At 40.8% G+C, this 24,675-nt stretch overlaps 1 protein-coding gene across 1 annotated transcript in view; it reads right to left on the reverse strand.

Moving 5' to 3' along the window:
• The window catches only part of LOC143153668 (uncharacterized), a 151,690-nt gene extending 129,800 nt beyond the window's left edge, over positions 1-21,890 (reverse strand). Inside the window, exons 1-2 of the mRNA XM_076325087.1 lie at positions 21,793-21,890; positions 21,159-21,364 (exon numbers count right to left, since the gene is read on the reverse strand). Of these exons, the coding sequence (XP_076181202.1) occupies positions 21,159-21,364; positions 21,793-21,890 (304 nt within the window). The remainder of the gene's footprint in view (positions 1-21,158; positions 21,365-21,792) is intronic.
• Positions 21,891-24,675: the final 2,785 nt, after the last annotated feature.

The raw sequence follows: 24,675 nt of genomic DNA on the forward strand, positions 1-24,675 counted from the left end.
ACCCCAAAAAGGCCCTTTTGTGTGTTTGGTGGAGTATTCGCGGCGTTGTTCATTTTGAAGTGCTGAAACCTGGACAGACTGTGAATGCAGACCTTTACTGTGAACAATTCGATCGTGTAAATAAATCTTTAATTGAAAAGTGGCCAGCGATTGTCAACAGAAAAGGCGTTATTCTGCAAGACGATAATGCAAGACCGCACTGCGCAAGACGAACCTTGGCAAAAATTAATGAATTGGGGTGGGAGGTACTGCCTCACCCACCATACTCGCCCGATGTTGCACCATCGGATTTCCATTTATTCCGATCGCTTCAACACTTTCTAAGTGGCAAAAGATTTGCAAATTTGGATGATATTCAAAATGCCATCTCTGTATATTTTGCTCAAAAACCAATTGATTTTTATCGATCCGGCATTGAAAATTTGCACACTAGATGGCAAAAGGTTGTTGATAATGAGGGTGATTATATCATTGATTAAAAATAAAAACTCGTTAAAAATTTATGTGTTTGAATTTAATGTAAGGAAACGACATTACTTTCCGGTCCCCCTAATACTTGCTCCGGTAGCACCGCGGAAAAAAAAATAACGCCTCGCGAAATTCCACGTACAATATATCCCGTAGAGAAGAAGACCGAAACAGAGATCGGGTCCATTTGTACGCGATATGCAATTCCATCTCGCCGAATTGTCACGGGAGACGATCCCGAGCGTTCGCCAATCGCGCGCGTGCCCCCCAACACCGGCCAATGTCTTCCCGTGTACAAATTGCAAATCTCCTGTCCCATCGCACCTCTGACCCCCGAGCGGGCTGGAACGAGGGAGATCGGAGCAGAAAAAGAAAAAGGAAGTGAAAAGAAAAAAAGAGAAAAAGGAAACGGACAGCAAAAGATCGCGGTTCCAGGAGCCTTCCTACGGGGGAACTGTTCACCCGAACGAGATTCTTCAGCGGCATCGTCCCTTATTTGCGCCCATTTCGACCGCTGAGAATTCAACGATCTGTGCTCATGGAAGAAGAAACATTGGATCAGAAAGAAAAGGAGGAAGCATCAAACGACTCGTTCAAAGATTATCCATCAGCAGATGACACTAGTCGAACCTTATCCTTGAGACACCAAAGACAATCCGTAGTTCACGAATGACAGTGAAAATTGAGCATTCTGGGCTTCTGGAAGAAGCTTCCTTCGTAGTCCAAATGTTTGTTGAGAAAGGAGGGGGAAGCATCAAACGACTCGTTTAGAGATTATCCATCAGCAGATGACACTAGTCGAACCTTATCCTTGAGACACCAAAGACAACCCGTAGTTCACGAATGACAGTGAAAATTGAGCATTCTGGGCTTCTGGAAGAAGCTTCCTTCGTAGTCCAAATGTTTGTTGAGAAAGGAGGGGGAAGCATCAAACGAGTCGTTCAAAGATTATTTATCACCAGATGTCATCAGCCGAACCTTGTCCTCGCGAATGACCAAAAACAATCCATAGTACAGGAATGACAGTAATAAACAGAATGACATCGGTCGAACTTTGTCCTAATCTTCACTCTCACCCCAAAGCAATTCAACGGAATAAGACTATGCTAGGTTGCTCGATAAATTTTGTCGTTCGATAAAACTTATTCAATAACCTAGTATAATACACAGCATATATATCCACGTGCGAATAAACCTAAGTTTATTCTTCCACACTGTGGAAAATCTAAGTTTAACCTTCAAAGTGAATATGTTCAACGAAGTGTCAAAGTCGAGTAGATTCACGTGACAACAGAATGTTTTCTTAGTTGAAGGGATTCGTCTCCTTAATGATCCTTAGTTGGAATTCTTTTTGCTCGAAATATTTATTTGACCAAATGACGCGTAAAAGTGGCGTCACAAGAACATGGTCGCTGAGAAATGCTTCGCTGAAAAATGCGCCCCAAAACCCGTGGAAAGGTTGCTGCGAGCCGAAGAATCGTCGTAATTTGAATTCCAGCTGCTAACCTAACCGAGAGAGAAATTAACGAACGGAAACTACAACGCGAGTGGCGTTAATTGCCCCGATGGTCAGAAGGAAGAAAGAGAAACCGATTCTCGATCGGTGAACGAAGTTTCAACGAGAACCGGCGATCGATCTGCTTTCTTTTCTGTTTGTTTTTTCTGTTTTTTCTTTTCCTCGAGATGTTTACGAGGCGGTAGATTCGAGTTAACCGAACCATCGGTTAAACGGACAGCAGTTCGTTCGAGGCACGCCTTAAAGAACAAATTGACCGTGAAAATGGTCATGCAACTTTGCGTGTTTCGGAGCAGCCGCTTAATTGGGTCAAAGTACTCCATTCCTGGTATGTACGTGCGCCGATTAAGTGGAATCTACTGTGTAACCCGATAGAAATTGCTCTCTGGGAATGCGGGATACAATGTAACGTTGGATCCTTCGATAAACGAGGATCTAATTTTGTATAGCTCGGAACGTATTCATTTAGATAGGCCATAACTCGAGCTATTTCTCGTTACGGTCTCTGGAGAGTATTTCGACAATTTCGTCGATGCGAAAAATTTGCTTCGATCGCTCGCACGGATTATGTTTCAACGATGATCGTGAGAACCGAGCATTCGGTTCGATAAAACTTATCGAACAGTGCTATACTATATTGGTTTGTTCGATAAGTTTTATCGAACGACAAAACTCATCGAGCATCCTCGTATGCTCTCTCTCTTAACACTCTATAGCAAGCGACGCCACGCACATTTCTCTAACTTTGACTCTGTTCGTACCGTATACAAAACATCTAGACCATATCACGCTATACTCATTATCGTAACGTAAACTTAAAGCTAAAGTCGCTCGTGCAATAATTCCACACATACTCGCCACACTCGTCCTTCCATAGAAACATTGTTCACTTTCGTATCTAAATATATCACGTTCTGTGCTAACCAGTATCGCAAAAGTCGAGTAGATTCACGCGACAACAGAATCTTTCCTTAGTTGAAAAGATTTATCTCTTTAACTCTTTCGCGAGAGTCGTGGTAAGGAAATCGGACCGTGGAAAAGGTAAGAACCAAGGATGAATCTTGTCACGTTCGTACGTTCGAATATATTTTCTTGAAAATATTAGAAAGAAACCTTTCTATAATGTTTTGAAAAAGAAGATTTGAAATATTAGAAAGAAGATTTGTACAAAATCTTCGAAAAGAAAATTTCAAATATTAAAAATGATTTATCCCTTTAACCCTTTCGCCTACAATATCGTGCGAGACTGATGTTAAAGAAATCGGACCGAGCGTAAGAACCAAGGATGAATCTTGTCCACGATCGTACGTTCGAATATATTTTCTTAAAAATATTAGAAAGAAATCTTTCTATAATGTTTTGGAAAAGAAGATTTGAAATATTAGAAAGAAGATTTGTATAATGTCTTCGTAAAGAAAATTTGAAATATTAGAAAGAAAATTTGTACAAAGTCTTCGAAAAGAAAATTTGAAATTCTAGAAAGAAGATTTGAACAATGTCTTGGAAAGGAAAATTTGAAATATTTGAAAGAAGATTTGTATAATGTCTTCGAAAAGAAAATTTGAAATTCTAGAAAGAAGATTTGAACAATGTCTTGGAAAGGAAAATTTGAAATATTTGAAAGAAGATTTGTATAATGTCTTCGAAAAGAAAATTTGAAATACTAGAAAGAAGATTTGTACAATGTCTTGGAAAGGAAAATTTGAAATATTAGAAAGAAGATTTGTACAATGTCTTGGAAAGGAAAATTTGAAATACTAGAAAGAAGATTTGTACAAAGTCTTCGAAAAGAAACTTTGAAATATTAAAAATGATTTATCTCTTTAACCCTTTCGCCTACAGTATCGTGCGAGACTGTTAAAGAAATCGGACCGAGCGTAAGAACCAAGGATGAATATTGTCCACATTTATACGTTCGAATACATTTCCTCGCAAATATTAAAAAGAAACCCTCACATGATGTTTTCAAAGAGAAAACAAACGTTCGCGAGGGCAGCGAGATGCGTAACTAACCTCTATCTTGATTCTAACAGTTAGAATCAAGTTATCGAAACTTAAGTCGTAGAACAAGAGATTAATGATCCATGTTTGAAACAATGTTCGTTTGAAATATTTACTTGACCAAGTGAACGCGTAAAAATCCCGTCACGCGGTGGTGTTTTCGTCGCCCGATACGTAACACGCGCCAACTTGTAAAACGCAACCGGAAGGTTAAACGTTCCGTTCGTGTTTTACGAATCGCGCGTATTTATCCACATTTCGAAATTATCGAATCGTATCATCGCTGGTCCAATATCGTCCGCGTTGTTTTACCGTGGCCGGTCGGGATCAACGACACACTCGAAAAAATACCGACTCGCCCCCATCGTGTGGAAATAAAATTCCATTAAAGTCCGCGGAGCAGTTTAATCGGGATCCGCTTTAAAAAAAGGAAATCGGATTAAAGCGATGAAAATTCGTTACTCGGCGTTTGTGCGCGCGCGTTATTCGACGCGCGCGTCGCGGCGCGTACGCGTTTCGTCGACTCGCGTCGTTCGAGTTCTGTCTCATCGCGTGTTAAATATTGTTGAATACGGTATGATTTAAGGGGATCAATGTCCTCCAGGATTCCCGCGTACAAAGCGTTCTGTGTTCGGAGGGAAGCCCCGAAGCGAGCGGTTCGCCATAAATCCTCGTCTCCCTTTTCCTCTCCATCTTTCCGTCACTCGGAATCCTGCTGTCTGGGTTCTCTCGTGTCATCGTCGGCCCTTTAGATCCGATCGCGTTGGCAAAACCAAAGTTCCGGGCTACGGGTCATCGCGTTCGTGATTCCTGCGAGCTTAAACCCCGCGTTTCGAGCCTTCGCTACCGTCATAAATTGAATTGGCTGGGAAACGAGACCGCTGCGAAATACCGTGGATATCCGCCTTGACAATTTGTAAATTGGAATCGCAGACGAACAGAATTTCGGGAACGAAATCTACACACGGATTCGATGACACGGCTGAATTGAACGCGATGATTTTCCGATCGGAGATACGCGGCGTCGATGGACCGTATCCGATGAATCTTCGATGATGGATTTCGGGAGAGTCGTGTAACGAAACGCGCGTATTTTAACTCGAAATGTAATACTCGTTACGGAAAAAAAGGAAAACGGTAAACTGTGTTTTTGGTCGTTTAGCTTTTGTCGCGTATAACACGAAAGATGTCTGTTGAAGTATATAGTCATCGAAGCGAACCTGTTTTCCGTGTATCGTGATTTCTATATCTTGGGAGAACAGTCGTCTTCTTCTATCAATTCTCCCAGTGTTTTTGATATCGAATCGAGTAACTCGAAACGTAACTCCACGCGTAACTCTTGTCGATAGAATAAAGTATGTAAACTATATTTTCGATCGCCTGATTCTGATTCCAAACAAGAGAAGATAGAGAGAGAGAGAGAAATCTAGAATATATAGTTCTTCCATCGAAACGAACCTGTTTGCCAGATCATTTTCGCGTTCCATTAACGCTCGCGAACTTGACGGTGTCTTCGATCTAAATTTCGATCAACCGACGTAAGAAAAGCGGTGGTCTTTGAAAGTGGAACGTTAGAGGCACGCGCTGATCTCGAAGAGGACGAAACGAGAAGATTTACGATGGATAAAAACAGCAAGGTTTCGTCGGTAGCTTCTCTTCCATCGAGTCAACACGTGCTACGGTGTTATCTCGTTGTTCGAGGAGAAAGTTTCGACATCGAAGAGTTCACCGGAGTCCGATATTACGAATGACATTGACCATCGAGCAACGAAAACACACAGGACGGAGAGTATGTATCGAGAGTTGCCTTTTGTTCGAATGAACCCGTTAACGAACCAAAGTTCTGCTATTATGGAAGTCTGAAACGGACACGACGAACTCGAGTTTCGAACACGTAACATCGCTCGAATCGAGTTATAATTATTCGATTGGCCGACACGAGGCGGTGGACCGTTTACTTCGAGACCGGACTGGAACGTTGCGTCGATCGATCGGGATGAAACGGTTGTTGACACCGAAACTAGAACTCCTGTCATTGGGACAAGACCTTTCCAGCCGTGGAACGAGTCGATACGTGGGTCGATCCGGACAAGATTGACCTCGATTTCAAAATATGTTTAAGCGCGTTTGGAAGTGGTTATAGTTAAACGGGATGCGAAATACATCGATTGGTTACGGGGCCAGTGTGCGTGCCAACATCGTTACAGACAAAAGGAATCTAGGCTGTTGGAAAATAACGACTCAGTGGAAATTCTTTAAAAAATGTAAGAACCCTCCCGAATTATCCGACATTGGTACACCGTTTCGAGGTTAAAATTATTTCAACATTCTCGAATATAGAATTGTACGTTTCCCCGAGGTAGAAACAAACTCCGTTACCATCGATTCTATGGAAAATTTCTACCGCAGGGAACTTTTCGAATTGAACTCTCGCCGATTTTTATTATACGAATTTTTATTGAAAAAGCAACGACAACCGTTATCGAATATTTTACGGTCGACGTACCGTACAACTCCATCGCGGAGCAAAAATTCCCCGACGCCATGTTGGTTGGATTTTAAATCGGGCCACTCTGTAGGTACGCGTCGAGTTTCGTCGCAATTACCGCGATCGTTTTTTTGTTTTTTTGTTTTTTTTCGCGACGCGGTAACAAACGAAATGCATTTTATTTATACGGATGAAGATTAAGGAACGCTCGGTGGCTCGAGCTATAAGATTTAGGGTAACAGCATGGAGCTGCCCGTAAGCCGAGTTTATGAGAAGGCACGTACCGTGTCCCTCTTAAACTCTCCTCGAATGATGTTTCGGGATCTCGTGTTACGAAGATTACTTAAAAAATCAAATCCCTTTGGGAAACAGGCTCGACGGAGCTTGTGAATCTCCCTAGCTCGAACTCCTTTAATTATCGTCTTTGAAAAAGTTTCACGTGTCACGTGACGAACGATCGCTCTTCCGATATTTCGATGGTTCACGAATTCACGACCCAGTTTCGACGTCGGTTGATCCCTATCTTTCGTCCGTAATCTAGATCGGTGTTATTTCATCCGCAATCCCGCGAATCGTTCGATCTTCGAGACGAGCAAAAAGTGATTCGCTGTATTCGCGATAAAACGGAACGATCGAGATTCGTAGACACGCGTTGTCGACGCGTCGCGATCGATTTTGAAAGCTTCACTTTGGCGAATCGACGCGAAAACACGAGGGAAAATGACAACTTGCCGACTGAAATTTATCAGAGACCCACGCGACACCACGAGAGAAATAAATATTCGTGGATAAATAGTCGGCGAAAAAATCACTCTGTCCCGATCGTACACTGTAAATTTGTTAATTTTCGATCGTGGAAATATTCTTAATCGTCACTTAGTACGCCCCTGTGATCGAACACCATCGTCGATCAACGACTTTGCATCGAAATCCTCACTTGGAGAAAACGTTGCTGGAATACTATTGCTATAACCTTCCTACGGTACTACACTTCCATAGTTATTGCTTTTTCTCAACTTTAAGTGCTTTGGAATTTTTCAAAATTAATCCGTCACAACGAACGAAACAGATTTGAAACTTGAAATTTCTGGTAGAATGTATACCGATGTGTACAATTTTCCAAAAATAGCAACTAGAGTCGTATTATCGATTTCAAAAGTTTAGCGACTCGCAACGAAGAATCACTCGTGTAAAATTTTCCAAAAATAGCAACGAGAGTCATATGATCGATTTCAAAAGTTTAGCGACCCGTAACGAAGAATCACTCGTGTAAAATTTGCAAAAAATAGCAACTAGAGTCATATGATCGATTTCAAAAGTTTAGCGACTCGCAACGAAGAATCACTCGCGTAAAATTTGCAAAAAATAGCAACTAGAGTCATATGATCGATTTCAAAAGTTTAGCGACTCGCAACGAAGAATCACTCGCGTAAAATTTTCCAAAAATAGCAACTAGAGTCATATGATCGATTTCAAAAGTTTAGCGACTCGTAACGAAGAATCACTCGCGTAAAATTTTCCAAAACTACAGCTACCAGAGCTGCGTTATCGATTTCAAAAATTCAGCGACTCGCACCGAAGAATCACTCGTGTAACCAAATATTGAGTCGTAAAACTCTGTAAGATAGACATTACGCGAATTTGAAGTTTGAAATTTAAAACGCGCATTACTTAAAAAAAAAAACAAAAAAATACAGCTACCAGAGGTACATCATCGGCCCGAACGAAATTTAACGATTTCCAACGAAGAGAAATTCGTGCGTTAAAACGTCGGTTGGCTAAACTGTATAATTAATACGTTCTCGTACCGCATTGCACGCGTTTCAATTATCCGGCTCTAAATCAAACCGACGTGTCCACGGTGAAATTTATCTTCGGCGCTAAATCGCGGAACGAAGCGAACGTTCGCGCGCAACAATCGAGGCTAGCCGTGCGCGAAAACAATTTTTATCCCGAGCCTTTTCGCCGCGCCGGTTTTACGAGCGAGAGAACCAAGTGCCCTCGGTCCCCGTTGAACCCAAAGATAAGACGGCCACATTTTCTGCTTTCGTGCGAGTATCTACGGGTTTCGCGGTTGCGGCAGAGGCTCCTCCGTGGCCGGTCGTGTTGACAAACGAAAGAGGCACGCCGTTACGCCAGTACGTCGTGATATCTCGGTTCCTTTGATGGCCAACCGCCGTCCTGGGACTCCGTGTGTGTGCTCCTCGACTCGAGTGGAGCACCGTGACCTCTCGACCTTCTTTAAGGAGGGCTTCGATGAGTGGGCACTTCGTACAGAAACTCGATCCGGAAGTATATCGTCGAGTTCCCTGGTAGTCCGCCAGCGGGAACGCCTTTTTGAAGATTCTACGTCTGCTCGTGAGTGATAAAGAGCCGAAAGCCTGATATTTATGCTCCGTTGCCGCGACGGTCAACGTTTTCCTACGAACGAGCTATATAACAGTGGGTGGGACTTCTAACGACCTTAATCATCCTGTCTGGCTCCAATTTTCCAGCTCGGACATCGATTTAGGAAATTTTAACCATCCGACTTTTCTAATCCGTTGAATACAGATTTCTCCGATATTTGACTCTAATTTTCGAGCTTAAACACCGATTTATGAAATATTAACCATCCAATTTTTCTAATCGGTTAAATACAGATTACTTCGATGTCTAGCTTCTAATTTTCAAACTCGAACATCGATTTATGAAATTTTAACCATCCACCTTTTCTAATCCGTTAAATACAGATTTCTCCGATGTTTGACTCTAATTTTTTAGCTCGAACATCGATTTATAAAATTTTAACGATCCACCTTTTCCAATTCGTTAAATACAGATTTTTCCAATGTCTGGCTCTAATTTTCGAGCTCGAACATCGATTTATAAAATATTAACGATCCAACTTTTCTACTCCGTTAAATACAGATTTCTCCAATGTTTGACTCTAATTTTCGAGCTCGATTATCGATTTATGAAATATTAACGATCCAACTTTTTTAATCCGTTAAATACAGATTTCGATCGTTGACAATTGTTCGACGAATCGAGTCTAAACTGGTTCGAACGACAACCAGTGGAGACAGGGTGTCTGCAGCGAGAGATAGCGGAGGTCGTGACACGTTGGGATTGTTGCAAATGGTTGCTGTGACAACGGGTCAACGGCGGACAGTAATCGGGGAATATTCGAAAGATCGGCCACGCGTGGACAGTTAGTTTTGTTCGTGAAAGAGTACATCGGAGACAACTTTGAGCAAGTCGTTGAACCATAGTATTTATCGGAAAATTGCTCGAAATTTTTTAAACGCGTTACCAGCTACGTTGTATCGATTTTATTTTCATTTCTGACGCAACTTAAACGGGAATAAGTTACGAATCAAGAGAGAGAATAAACGGTGAACGAATAATGACCAAATACAGAAGACACTTACGTATGATCAAACGGATGAATTGCATACATTTATATAGGCCACTGTGTTTGACGAGTTCATATGCTTTCTTGACCGCGAGCTCAGCTGGTCAAATGATACCAATGGGTTAAATAATTAACCGATTCAACCTATTTTACATATCTAGAACCTGCTTCAGAGTCCTATATACATTCATCGTCGTATTTGATCTGGTTTTGTTGCACGGTAGCGTTAGAACGATCCGTGATTTCATTTCGATGACGAAGTTTAACAAATTATCCGGACAGTTCCTTCTAATCGTTGCGTTTCGCTTATTAATGTCACGCTTCGAACATTTTTACAGCGTACTCGATGCCCAAGAACAGTGTACCAACACGATGCAGAATATTGCGACGCTACCTCGACAGTGAATCTTAACATTTCAGTTTAGCACACGGAGCGTATGCAGCTTCAAATTTACATAAAAAGACGAGACAGAGCGTTAGTCGAGAGGTATAGTGAGAGTAATCCCTCAGTGTCCTTGAGTGAATTAATTTTGATGCGACTTTAGCAAATCTTTGTCAAAACGCAGGAAGTGTTCCCAGTAGAAACATTTCGATTTTGTAACGAACGCGGAGGAATCGATTTAATAATCACGAACCACGACCTTTAATTATTTAGTAAATTATTTCTCGACGCGCAACGTTTTTTATTTCATCCTCCGATCCGTGAATAATTCATTACAAAAAATGCCCGCCCTCGCGGGGAATTAAACGCGGAGGAACTCGAAAATTTGTCCAGCACGAAAAAGTTTGAAAATTTAATTCCGAATGACCCTTGTTGTGTGCATTTTTATCGTAACTTTAACGGAAAAACGAGATATCTAACGGTTGACGATCGACGTCCTCCACTTTCGCGAAAAACTTTTACAATTTCCTGTACCTAGCTTAGACTTCGAGTAGAACTAAACTCGACAAATGTCGTCGCAATTTCTTCGATCGTGTTTTCGCGAACAAGACTACATTTTATTCGCAAAGATTCCGTTGTAACGGTCGATACCGATATTAAATCGTAAATTATTACCGAAGGGACGCGAGAAAGTTTCGACGAATTAAAACGTTTTCCTTCATTTTAACGCCAGATCGTGTCTGCGTTCCGATTCAAAGGAGAACCGAATCGATAGGAGGCACTAAACGCGTATGATAAAAGTTCGGTTCCGGCAGGATGGTGAGCCCATTGAAACTCATAACCCCCGCATCTGCATGAAAGTCGGAGTGGCGCGGCCGGTCTCGTGCGGTGATGAAAGCAGAAACGCCACAGAATCGGTATCAAGGAAACGAGTACAAGAGAGCACTTGTAGTTTTCCAGGTCCCACCCGGCTTTGAGCCAAGTCCGCTTTTCACGGCAATTAATTAATGCGTCTACGAATGTAGAATCTGTCGTTGAGTATCGTAATTCATCGCGAACGAGACCTTAAAATGTACCGCGGGATGCAAAAATGAAAGGCGAAAGAACGGACGAAAGGAGGGACGGAAATGAACTTTTGTCGACGGTTCACCATCCGTAGACATCATTGGCGTATGTCTTCAGAAATACTTGGGACGAAACGAGACCTAGACTCGCTACGTAGCGATCACAAATGAATAATTGTTCGCTCGTGATGTAAGAACTCGTGAGGAAATACACCGTATCGTATCTCTTCGTACGTGTTTCCTTTGTGTCGATTTTTATTCGTGCCTTGCCTCGCACGATTCGTTAAAATCGTGGTCGATCGTAGGAATTTCAAAACTTCGATAAATTAAAGGACGATCCGGTGTGATATATTATCCGGTTGATCGCGATAAGTATGATTAAATTTGCCACACTTTGAACGTAATCGACCCGTTTGAAACGATCAATAGTCACTCGCAAATAAAGTCCAAAGCAGGGTTCGCCGAATTGCCCTACCGAATAGTCCGCCAGCAACCTAGGGCGAAGTGCCAATTTTTAGGGAAAGGAATGGCTACGAACACTAAGGTAAATTAAATTCTTAACTTCGTCCGCGAGTAATTATCGACCGCTCCAATTCGACAAATTAGCTCTGACGTTCGACCAGCGTGGATATAATTTGTTAAAATGACAGTAGATTTCGATTCAAGTTAGAGTTTATCCTCCGAGCAATTTTGTACTTGTCGTTTCATTTGTTTTCGTGCTCGCGTATCTCCTTCGCGATAAAGACGTTACACGAATAAATATATTCGATCGCGCTGAGTTGAATTTCCCCCGGACAAGCTCCAAATAGAAATCAATCTTATCCTCGATCGTAACGCGTTTCACGTTCGTCGATGTATTACGGGCTATTAATGTACTCGAACAGAGGGAAATGAGAAATTGAAATAAAAAATTAGTAGTGCATATACGGTAGCCGAGGCTCGACGAATCGTTGTTTTGACGCAAACTAATCTGACGCCGAATCGATAAATTTAATTGGAACATAAATCAAATACGTGCTTGTTGTCTCACGAAGATCCTGAACTAATTGCAAACTCGTATACGGGTACCTCGTGTCAAGCTGCGCGAACGGTTGTGCGCAGCGCCGGTAGAAAAATACGAACTAATTAAAAGTGAACACGTTAACCGGGGTCTTTGCACAGGTATATCGAGCGAAACCGTAGATTAAACGCGGAAGATCTATTACGACGTTATCGTTTCACGTGATAGAGTAGCATCATCGCAGCGGGAGACTTCCTCGACGTCCCGGTGAGTTCAGGATTCAACGTAGACGCTCCCAGTTGCGGTGTGTGTCTATCCACACCGCACGAACAACGCACTCATTTGGTCAGTGGTTTCCCAGCTTGTTAGGAGACCCCCCTATCCCCCCTCGTTTTCATAAATAAACAGCGAATTTTCTTGCTCCCAAAATTTTTCTGACAGAAAATATGCTGTATCGCGCCCAGAATTTTTCTGACGGAAAATATACTGTATCGCGCCCAGAATTTTTCTGACAGAAAATATGCTGTATCGCGCCCAGAATTTTTCTGACAGAAAATATGCTGTATCGTATTTATTCTCATCGAGTTAATTTCGATTGATTTCGATTGAAACGTAAGTAATTACTCAATAAAAACCTCCGACCGAATGAAATGCTCAATGATCAAAATTAATTTCTATCGGCAAATCAATCATTCATAATGCATAAATAAGATACATATTTAACGTTAATATTCACAGCATACGTAAACGTTAATAACAACTGCGTAGAGGAACAAGTATTCATTGAAACCGTTCGCCTTCGCAGATTTCGCAATAGCTTCATCTTTTTTTATCATAATTATTGACAACCGTCATAGGACCATAATTTGAACAATCATTGACAATGTTCCGATATAAATTATTGCTTGAAACATCAATTTATTGAAATATTCGGTTAGATCGAACAAGGCGATCGAAGTAACGGTAAGTTATAAAGGTAAGTCGTAAGTTATAAATAGATCTCTCGACTTCCTAAATTTTCATTCTTCCCTAAATTTTCTCTCCACTTTGGGTACCTGGACCACCACGGACTACCATGGATGACGGCTGACCACTTGGTAACCGGTATTGACCGCTAATAGCCGGTGGTCAGTATTGACGACCATTGCCCAATTTCTTTTTTTTACAGCTTTATTTCTTCCCTTTGTACTTACTCGCTGATTCTAATTCGTACTTGTTTTTCCATGCTTATTTTTTTGTCACTGTTTCGTTTATTTTCTTCGTTACTGCATGACATGCATTTAACCATTTCCAATTTTCAATTTGTTTCTCTTAAGTAGGCACATCGGCAAACAAAAAAAGAAGAAAAAAGAAAGAAGAAAGAAGAAAGAAGAGGACACTGTGCTCTGCCAAGCAATTATCCAATCTTTAGTTTATTTTTGCTCGTTTCTTCGGTTCACAGTTCGGTCACCTCTGCTTGTTGCATAAGCAAGTGACCAGCCGTGAGGTGGTCCGAACGGTCAGTTGCCGTCTCTTCTGGTGCGACCCCCCTCCTTTACAGGGGGTCTTGCGAGACGACCGAGAGTGAGAATGTATGGGGATGAAAGGGAATACATGTGGTTCGGAGAAAGTGAAGAGTGTTTGGGAAAGACGAACGATTAGGATGGCTGAACGTGACCGAATGTCTGAAGTGAGAGAGACTGAGGATTGGAATGAAAGAGAACAAATGGGAATGACTATATAGAGCGCGAGGAGAACGTTAAGAAACAGACAGTATGACACAGTATGACACAGTATGAGACAGTATGACACAGTATGACAAAGTATGACGACGGGAGTATGCCCGAAGAGTGTGTCACGGACAGTATGACTGAAAAGACGATAAGACGAGACAATTGAAAGACGTACCAAGCGAAACTAACCACCGACACTACATCTAACACTATTATCACTGTAATTTATAATAAATATACATATATCCATAAACCACGCACGAGTGCAACAGCTATTTGGGGACTCGTACGGGGATCAATCACTCAAACATCTCTTCTCAAGTGATTTGAAGAGAGAAAAACAAAAGTGTATATACGGTCTCTTACCGATCTCCCAATCTCTCGATGTATAAGGCAGAGCCTGCTAGGTTGCCTTACTGACGAATCCACTCGGCTCGGGATGAAACGCTCTTCTTCTTTCCTTTTCCTACCTACTGGCGTATAAGGCAGGGCCTACTAGGTTGCCTTACTAAAATGAGTCCAGTAACAGGCCCGGGATGAAACGCTATCCCTTCTCCTTTCCCACTTTCGACACATTTAAGACCGCCAAAGAGGAGATTGAAGGAACTTTGATTCCTTCCATCTGCTCAGTTTGCTAATTTCGTTTGTATTGCTTGTCGAGGGAGATCGATGGAACTTTGATTTCAACTATCTCCCTCAGGGTCTCCGTTCGCAGCAACCTCCACGTGGTGAGACCTGGTAATCGGTATTACTCGCGACGAACGATAATTCTTGGTCACGGGTAGTGCCGAGCTAATTGGCTGCGAATTTAGAATATTGCATTACTGAAATTTCTGTTGATTGAAATTTATTAAAAAGCACATCATAGTTTACCGATCGATATTTATAGAAATATATGAGATGAAAGCAGAGAACCCTGAAGTATTAAAAGAACAATCAAACATTGTTTACAAGAATGTCTCATTGGAACCTCATTTTTGTTGAAAATCCTGAGTTTCTACAAACATTCGTTTTTTTTTTTTTGAAAATGGGACGCGATACAGTAATTCGACTTCCGTATTCTTGTTTTGGGAGTGTGGCTATATAAAGATCATCCACTGGTTACTGGAAGCTAGAAATCATATCGGACATTGTAATCGTGATGAGTTTATTTTCGTACCGAGTTGAAAGTTCGTCCAACCGATAGTTAATTTAAAAAAACTCGACTAAGATCATACTTCGCGATCGAAAAGAAATCGAAAAGAATTAAGGAAGCAATCGTAGCCGCCTCGACGAGGGTTTTGAATACGGTAAGAAATACCAAGGAAGAAGAGAACCGAGTTTTTCCACCAATGGTATTTAAATATTCGACGTGTTTTATCTTAACTGCTAATGGATCCTCGCCGAGTCTATACATTTTTAGATTATTCGTTTACTTTACTTTGGCCTCTTCGACGATCAACTTATCAACTTATCACATTTTCATGTTGCGTTGAAAATTAGAAATGCAACATTTGGGATATACGAGTAACGGACACTTTTAACGTAGTATAAAAATATACAACCTGGTAACTGATTGTAGACAGATACTGATTGTTACAGATATATTTACAGTAATTAGTACAATCTAGTCTCAAATAATAAATAAGCGCAAGATAAATCAGTGTATAAATTTTTGTTACTCTAATGAAATTCGAGAATGGAAGTAAATAAAAAGAGTAATTTTCTTTCATGAGAACTCAATCCTCTACAATGTATTGCGCCTGGTCTACGTCTCAATACTTCGTACACATCGTGTACACGTAATTACAACAATAAATCAAAGACCTTTTGATTGAAATTTCCAGAAAGAATTCAGAGGTAACATAGTTCGTTCTATTAACAGAGAAATATTTTTCGCTGAAAGTGTATTACGACCTACAATAATCCCCAACGTACGATTATTGCAATCCCTAATGAGCGATTAAGCTGCGTAGATCCCTAATGAATGATAGCAATCTCGGAGAAACGGCTTAAGAACGTAGCAAGAGTGTGTACAGGGTGATCCATATAACTAAAACTGTTCGCGTATCTCTCGATAATATAATTCGCAGAAGCTGTACAATAAATTATACAAATTTCCCTCTCGTTCCAAATACTTTAAACTTACCCTGAATTCGTTTAATCGAAGACAAACTTACTTCTATAGATCTAACCACGTGTTATGTAAAACCACAAATAAACACAACGACGTTCGATAAATAATTGTTACCTACGAACGGACACGAGAAACGCGTTAAAATCGTATGGAGACTCGATACCTCGGAATTTTTTTCAAAAGAATTTCAGACCAACTGTAAATGCGCAGATATATAGGGGAAAAAATTATTCCACGTGTAAACGGAACGCACACGTGCGTATATACACTGTACGTGAGAAAATGATCCATAAGATACCGTGTAGACGGCGACGGGGGTTAATTCTCGTTTTCGCGGCGCAGATTTTCAACGAAATCGACATTCGATGTGTTAGGCGAGCGGTGACCGACAAGCGGACCACCCTGTACGCGCGAAAATATCTACAAGCCTCGTAACCACTATTTTCGTGAGAAGAAATCTACGCGTGTACCCGGTGCACGACGTGTCTGTCCAGACGAAAAGAAAGATGTCGTCTTGCCTCTCGAATGCAACGCGCGAGACTACGGCAATAAATCAAAGTAAAATCCCGTTGCTTTCGATCCCGTGCGGGTTCGGGTCGGGAAAGGGGTGCTTTTCAGGTCCACGGCCCCTGGGAGATGTCGCGCTACGAAAAAGCCATTCGTCATCGTTGCCCACCACCTCCCTCCGTCCCGTTTTCTTTTCTTCGCGGATACCTCCACGCCCAAACGTCTTCGAAACCACCCACCCGTCTCGAACGCTCTCTCTCCTCCAGCCACCATCTTCTTTCTCACCTATGCGCGCACCACGAGCGAAGGGAAACCTCTCGCGACCTCGTACTAGGTTTAATCCGACAACGAGATAGAGAGATCACGTGATTTAATAGACCAACGGTCTTACGGGCCGAAAATCGTTGCGCGAATTGGTTCTACGAAAAGATTGCAATCTTATCCGACGAATGGCTCGACGAGAAGGAGCCACGCTTGGACAAGGGAAGGCATCGATCGCTACTCGTCCTTTCTTTTATATATACTTTTTCTCTTTTTTCTTTTTTTCTTTTCTATTTATCTCTTCTTTTACGAGAAAGCGATTGAAAGAGAATTGTCCGATGCGTCGGCTAGAATCGCAGGTGTTATTGAATTTTGACGTATAGGGGAAGTGTTCTTAGGTATTATCGATATCTTGGGTCCTAAGAACGGAGCCTCGGGTGCACAGCTCATAAATTTAGACCAGTGTATCGCAGCTCGTTTGAATCCCTATTTGTGGATCGTGTATAAATTGCACGAATTTAGAGAGTGGTGGGCGAAATTTGTTACGAGCTGTTTTTTAAAGTAATTTTGTGGAGAGGGGAGGGGGTGTTTTAGAAGCTTCGCGAAAGTTCTTCGAGGAGATTCGAGAGTTATTTTATTAAATGCGGAATTAATTCTTGATTTTGGAATTCTTTTAGAAGAGATTTAGAAGTTTCGGGAGAGGATTTTTAAACGACACATCCGATACCACTTTTGAGCCACCCTTGAAAGCCTTAAACCCTTTCAAGCCACCTGTTTTACACACGACCACGGTATTTCAATAATTCTAGCTTCCATCCGGGCCAGAGTGACTCGTTCTACTTAGATATTTACAACCGACGTTTAATATTTCATTCTATCGCGAAATCACACTTTCGTAATGCTCAATGAATCAATTTGCGGATAGACAGCTGACCAATTACAATATTAACGCGACTGTAGCTTGGGAATAAGGTTAAATAGGACAAATGTTTACACAAACTACTTTATTAGAGTTGTGTATTGCACATTAAACGCTCTTATCACGTACGCATAAAAGTATACACCTACATGAATTTATATAAATATAGAACACATTCTTGAATCGAACGTTTATTTCCCATCGAAACGATAAACATATTCGAATCAATATTGAAACCGTTTCTACTCTAAAATCGTGCTAAAAATTATTTTACCGAGAAACGAATGCTCGAATGGCCAAGTATGCCTTGTTTTAATCTCACAAAGAAATGAAAGTAAAACGTTGACCAATAATAGACGAAAGAAAGTAATAACGAAAAAATATACGTGTAAACGTGTACAAACACCTGTATTTTAAAAAACACCCTGTACATCTGGAAACCATACTTTGGCACCATTACGAGAGCAGAGATTCTCGGCTGCTTGGCAACAACGAAACTTCTGTCTGAAAGTAATTCCGAGCATTCCTAAATATGGAAAATTGGGGCGAAAGTGACGCAGTCGATGTCGAAAGGGAAAGATTAACCTTCGACCGTTCGCTTGAACTTGTGGCTAATAAATCTATCTTGAGCTTCGTTAAAGCTTCAGTAAAGCCAATAGCGGTGGCATTTTTACGTTCGTACGCGTCCAAGGAAGGAAAAAAAAGAACTGAATGCCCTATTCACGTTCGCGAACGAAACGGCCGCGAAAGCCCTTGTAATTTAATTGATCGTGTCGTTGGAACGATCCGCGCCAAGGCGACGAAAACGACGTATGTATTGGTTTTCGAGGCACGGTGTTCGGAATCTGAATGCCAAGGAAAAAAACAGAAAAGAAAAAGGAAGGAGCGTTCTGTCGAAATGGACCGTTTAGAAGAACCGAAGCGCCTCGTGGAGTACGAGCATAAAAAAATTATCTTCCTTCCGAACGATATCATCACGAGTCAAGTGGGCCGTTTGCCGTATTATTACGTCGACGTCTGGCAAGATACTTGGGGGTCGAGATACATGACATTATGCTGAAGTGTAGCCTTGAGTGTCATAATGCCGAAGTGTTCTTTCGCCGAGCTTGAGTCACGTGAACTAAGATTTATAGATATATATATATATATATATATTCGATCTCGACGGTTCACCTTGCGAGTTTTCACGTGCAAATAATTTTAATTTTCAACCACGCGAAAACTCGAGAAAATTCAATTTTAATCAAAATAATTTCTACTTCGCGACAGTGCCACCTCTAGAGATTTCTGGACCCTCTTTTCGTAGTCCGATGCAATTAAAAAGTTTCAGCGGCTGTGACGTACAATGTAATCTACCAAACAATATTTTTCAAGAAACTACATTTTACCGGACAACTCGGTTCCGTTGATATGGTTGCCGATTTGAATTAAATTATACAAACGATAGATCTAAAAGTAAGTCGACACAAATTGGATACACCGGCTAGTGATTTATCGTTACTAATAATAAATGCGGGGCCCGAGACAGATACTCCGTTTGGCCGGTGTTGATTTGGTACTCTTGTTAGTATTTACTATAATAAATATTTCACTATACTATAATAAGTGTTTCACGACTTTCACGGTTCCGTCTCTTTTTGCATTCTAGTCTGCTGCTAATCGTATTTCCGCTTCCAGCCTGTTTTTATTTTGCCAACGTCGGCTAACCACACCCCGACATAAAATACTTTATGCGCGAAGAATATCGTTTACAAATATAGAGAATGTCTTATAGTTTCTCGCGTAAACTCTGGCAGGAAATTCTATGGCTAACGATAAGACGAAAACGTTCTAATAAAGCGTGTTCTATAGCCGATGATACAACGAAAATATTATACGGAGCATATTCTATGGCCGAGGATACCGGGGTAATGTTATATAAAATGTTCTTTTGAAACAAGCTTCGTTAAAAAGTTGTAAAAAGTATATAAAATGTAAAGAAGATTATAACGAGTTTGCTCTTATAGTCGGAGCAGAATTAACTCACCGCCCAAGGCCACTTAACGGCAGAATGATATCGGACGCGACACCCACTTTTACACTATGCGAGCTTGTTTCTGTATTTAACAGGCAGAGAGCGTGCACGTGCACAGTTTACACGGATGATCGAAAGATGCGGGACTTTACAAAGCGGGCAACCAAATGACACGTGGTTGGAATAAAACGAAAACGAGTACTGTACCAGACTCGTTATACGAAAAGGGTAAATGTTTAAAGACGACCGTTCGAAGTCGAAAAAGGTTACCAATATTTTTCTTCCTGTACCAATGAATAAAAAAAAAAATACAAAATGTACGACCACAATTATTATTATTCGTTTTTATAATAATTTACCAGCAAAAGAAATCTTTAATGTATTCGCTAATCGTACACAATTAGATCCTTTTCTCGTCAATCGTCGAAATAAATAGGATCTTTATGGACACCTTACGTTACGGAGTAGAATTTTTAAAACGTTCGTTTCCACGTCGATTCATTTCACACTAAAAGTGACGCGCCTGTTCGTCGTATGTTCTTCGAGGGATCACGAGCTTTTCGTACAAGAAAGATCACCTTCGTTCTTCCTCGCAAATAAATTGACAATTTCATCGACGATCGCGAACTTCTTTGTTACAAAACGGGAACACTTCGATACCCGTGGAAGCGGTGAATAGGACCGTTGGATGGCACGTCTATCGGAATAAATCGCGAGCAACATGCTTATCCCGGATTTCATACGTTTGCCGACGCCTACGCAAATACGCAGTGTCCACAAATACGTGGAGATTCGTTCGTCTCTCCGTTCGATATTATTTGTTGCCTTCCGGTCGATAGTTGCTGTTTGTTTCGTAGTATTCAAACAGTATCGTTGTTTTCGCTCGACGAATGGATAGTTATTAAAAGAAATCCTCTGGTTCGATGTATCAAGCTTCTCGCGATATCGACGAGAACTTTTAATTATCGTAGAGCAATTGACAAATTTATTAAGCGTGCGTGAAAGCGTAGTACTGTACGAAACAATTACAGGATCGTCGTACAGATTTAATAAGAGAAACGAACAAAATATCAGAAACGACGGAACGATACAAACAACGATAATATTTCTACCGACTTTTAACTCGTGTTTTCCAAGTAACGGATATTTTATCGAACGGTTGAATAATTTTAACGGACGATCCTCTAATTATTTCGAGCAACGTGTAAGAAAGCTTTTAAGGGGACGTTGATCGAAAGCATGTTCGATTTTGCGAAAAATGATGGAAACCGTGGAAGCACGAAGCGTATGAATTAAAGTGCGCATACTCTTACCATAAGGGACGCATTTTGGAATAGGGTGATTCCAACCGTCGACGGTGCAAGTCAGTATTTTATGGCCCTTCAATCTACGGCCTGGTTCACACGAGTACACGGTCTGCAGAGTGCCATCTTTAAGGACCCTCTCTCTCACCGTACCCCACTGAGGTGGCTGCACCAACGGACAATTCCCGAGAACTCCTGAAAGTCGAACAAGAGACCTTTAATCACAGATAAGCTCGAAAAGGTCAAGGGGATTGTATGCCTATATAAATCGTAAGAATACAGGCTTTACAATTCGCTTAACGTCTATTTCAGATAAGACGATTGGATTTAACACGTCTGAGTGGACGTCTTCAGTTTTTCCGTAAAGTCGCAAGAAAAGGGATGACCATTGTTTTCGAAAGCTAATTTCGATGATGGTAACTTTTATACGGATACGTTTCCCTTTCCTCTCGTCCGTTCGCAACAGTGACCTTTAAACAGGGACGTAACATCCACGAGTTTTTATATTTACAAAGCATACCTCTTATCGATATTCTCGAGTTAACTGGCAGATATTTCCTAACGAATGTTTAATCCCTCGTTATCTAATATTTATACAATATGTAACACTCGAGCGTAACTAAGATACATGTATACAGTTCACTCTCTAGACTGCTCTATAATTGGAACAACATCAGTTGGACGCTCAAGGCCATTTTCGCAACTATGAATTACGTTAGACAACTCCTGCTTGTACACCATGCCAACTTGCCTCTTAGAGAACGTGTCTGCAGGTTTGTCCGAAGAGATGATAAATAGTATAGGCGGAGAACCACAATATGGTGGGGGGATAGACCCGCAGCGGCCTTGAGCTTCAAAGCGATTTCGTTTCAACCTGAACGATATCGGTACTTGAGATATCCGGATTTTCGCGTATCAGACGTATACATAGTTAGCAATAATATTGCGAAAAATATTTCAATGCCCAAACGACGAGTGTCGAGGAAAACGCGCCTTTTCTAAGTATTCTGACCACGATAATTGGAGACACAAAAATAATTCAATTTCGACTAATTATTCTAAATAACTCTATCGAATTCAGCAATCAGAAATATGGGAGGTAATAGTTGCATACTTAGTTCGGTTGTTTATCGACGACGATATTGTTATTTTTCTCGAAATACAGATTTAAATCTCTATTTAGTCAAGCCGTTGTGTAGCTTTACCAGTTTGAGTAACGTGAATTCCACTCCAGAGCTCACGGTAACAACGTTACGGCAAAACGAAAACTAGACGAAACGAAAAATTCAACAATCCCACGGCAACATTTTATACGATTGCTGACACCTTCCGCGGCTGAGGGGCGAAAGCTCTTCTAATCGGCTCGCCGCAAGGATCTCAGCAAGTTACGAGCTAAGAGAGCCGCAGAGGTCATCTTGGCCGCCACCAACGACGAATACACACTAGGACCAAGAGACGAGTCACCGAGTCGTAAGTCGTGTCGCGTAACGACTTTCGTTTTGCGCGCGCGGTGATTTTCTTTTGATAAGCGGAAACATCGATTTTACCACCTACCGCGGTCTAAGCCTTAGAAGAGGCTCGTTTCGTCTTATTTAAACATTCGTCACCCCAATTCGTTCGAAACTTTACTATCGACGGGATAAATTAATTCATGGATGACTAGGTAACGAAATCGATACTCTTTTGTTTTTAGAAATTCTCAATAGTACGGATTGAGAAGCTTGTTACGAATCTATGAACATTGTATATATATTTTTACAAATATTTAAATACTTGTACCTACCGCGCAACTTGTCACCTATCGCGGTGTACCTTAAAAGAGACTCGTTTCGTCTTATTTAAACATTCGTCACCCCAATTTGTTCGAAACTTTACTATCGACGGGATAAATTCATTCATGGATGACTAGGTAACGAAATCGATACTCTTTTGCTTTTAGAAATTCTCAATAGTACGGATTGAGAAGCTTGTTACGAATGTATGAATTTTGTTTATATCTTTTTACAAATATTCAAATGTTCTAACTTTGTTAAATATTTAAGAGACACTATACCGATACTATATACGCGCAGTACACATTTATCGGTTTGTTACCCAAAAGATCGATCCTGAAACCTACATCGGAACCAAAATTGGAACTGTAAGCGGGAATCAATACCTTTCCTTTACCGTAACAATTGTTTCGAGTAACGATTCTTCATAACCGTGTCACCGACAACCTTTGTACAACAGACTGAAACAGTTATTTGCGAAGAGAATGGAAATCCTGCTTCTAATTGTTCTAACTCGGTGTGGTCCTCGCGATCTTGTTTAATCCGACGTTACCAAGGAGATCAGATCTCGGTGAGCGAAACGCGCGCCACTGCGACGTGTTTCCTAGGAGACGGAGAGTTTCGGCGCGCAACCCACGCGAGACACTGATCTTAACCTCAATATGCCGTGTATTACTTGCCCAGATTGCGATGCTACTGTAATTAAATATTTTGTCATACAATTGCTTTCCAAATCTACGTGCTCTATGCATACCCATAACTATCAGTAAATGATAATAGTAATAATAGTAATAATAGTAATAAGAGTAATAAGAGTAATAATAGTAATAATAGTAATAATAGTAATAATAGTAATAATAGTAATAATAGTAATAATAGTAATAATAGTAATAATAGTAATAAGAGTAATAATAGTAATAATAGTAATAATAATTATATATTTTAAAAAATTGTTAAATAATCATTGAACAAACTAATTGTCCTTTCTGCAAATCCTCTTCAAAAGCAATCAATTGAGAATTCTCAAAATTTAACATATCAACAGTACTTAGTCTATAATTAGAGCAACATAATGAACAAATTTACAAATTTTTGTTAGGAAATTTTGTACCGATTCGTACCATTTCGAATTGACATATTGTTAATGTAATGTAGAAAAAATGTCCAAGTGTTTTATTAGATTCTTTAGTCGTAAATAAAGCACAAAGCTCGAAGCATTTAATCACTTTTCGATATAAGTTTAAAGAAACTTTCAATTTTCGTACCGATAACTTGAAAGCGCAATATTATCTCAACGTTTGGTATAAAAATTTCAACTTTATACTCGTTACGTTTCTCCTTTAATCGTCTTCTACGTTATTTTCCGCTCTACGTTTGAAACTGAACCAGACCGACTAAATACCATTTGCGAAATACCGCTACGAATATTGACTGCAAATACGAAACAAGTTGAAAGCTCCAGCCAGCGTATATTTACAGTCTACAACGTCTATGCCAATATCTCGTACACAATCGGTCGCAAACTTGCATCCGTATCAAACTCTGTAACACAATAAATCCGACATTCCGTCTGTGAGGACCGAACCGCCATGTTCAGGACGATAACGTTTCCGCATCAACAGGACGAGCAAACTTCTGGCCCGATCTCCAACGGATCGTCCATGGAAGTTCTGTCGTTTAATTAATACTCGAACGTTTACGATCCTTGATTAATGTGAAGACACTGTGAAAGTTCAAGTCGACGCGGTCAATTC

The sequence above is a fragment of the Ptiloglossa arizonensis genome, chromosome 13 (assembly GCF_051014685.1).
Source record: "Ptiloglossa arizonensis isolate GNS036 chromosome 13, iyPtiAriz1_principal, whole genome shotgun sequence".
Classification (NCBI taxonomy): domain Eukaryota; kingdom Metazoa; phylum Arthropoda; class Insecta; order Hymenoptera; family Colletidae; genus Ptiloglossa; species Ptiloglossa arizonensis.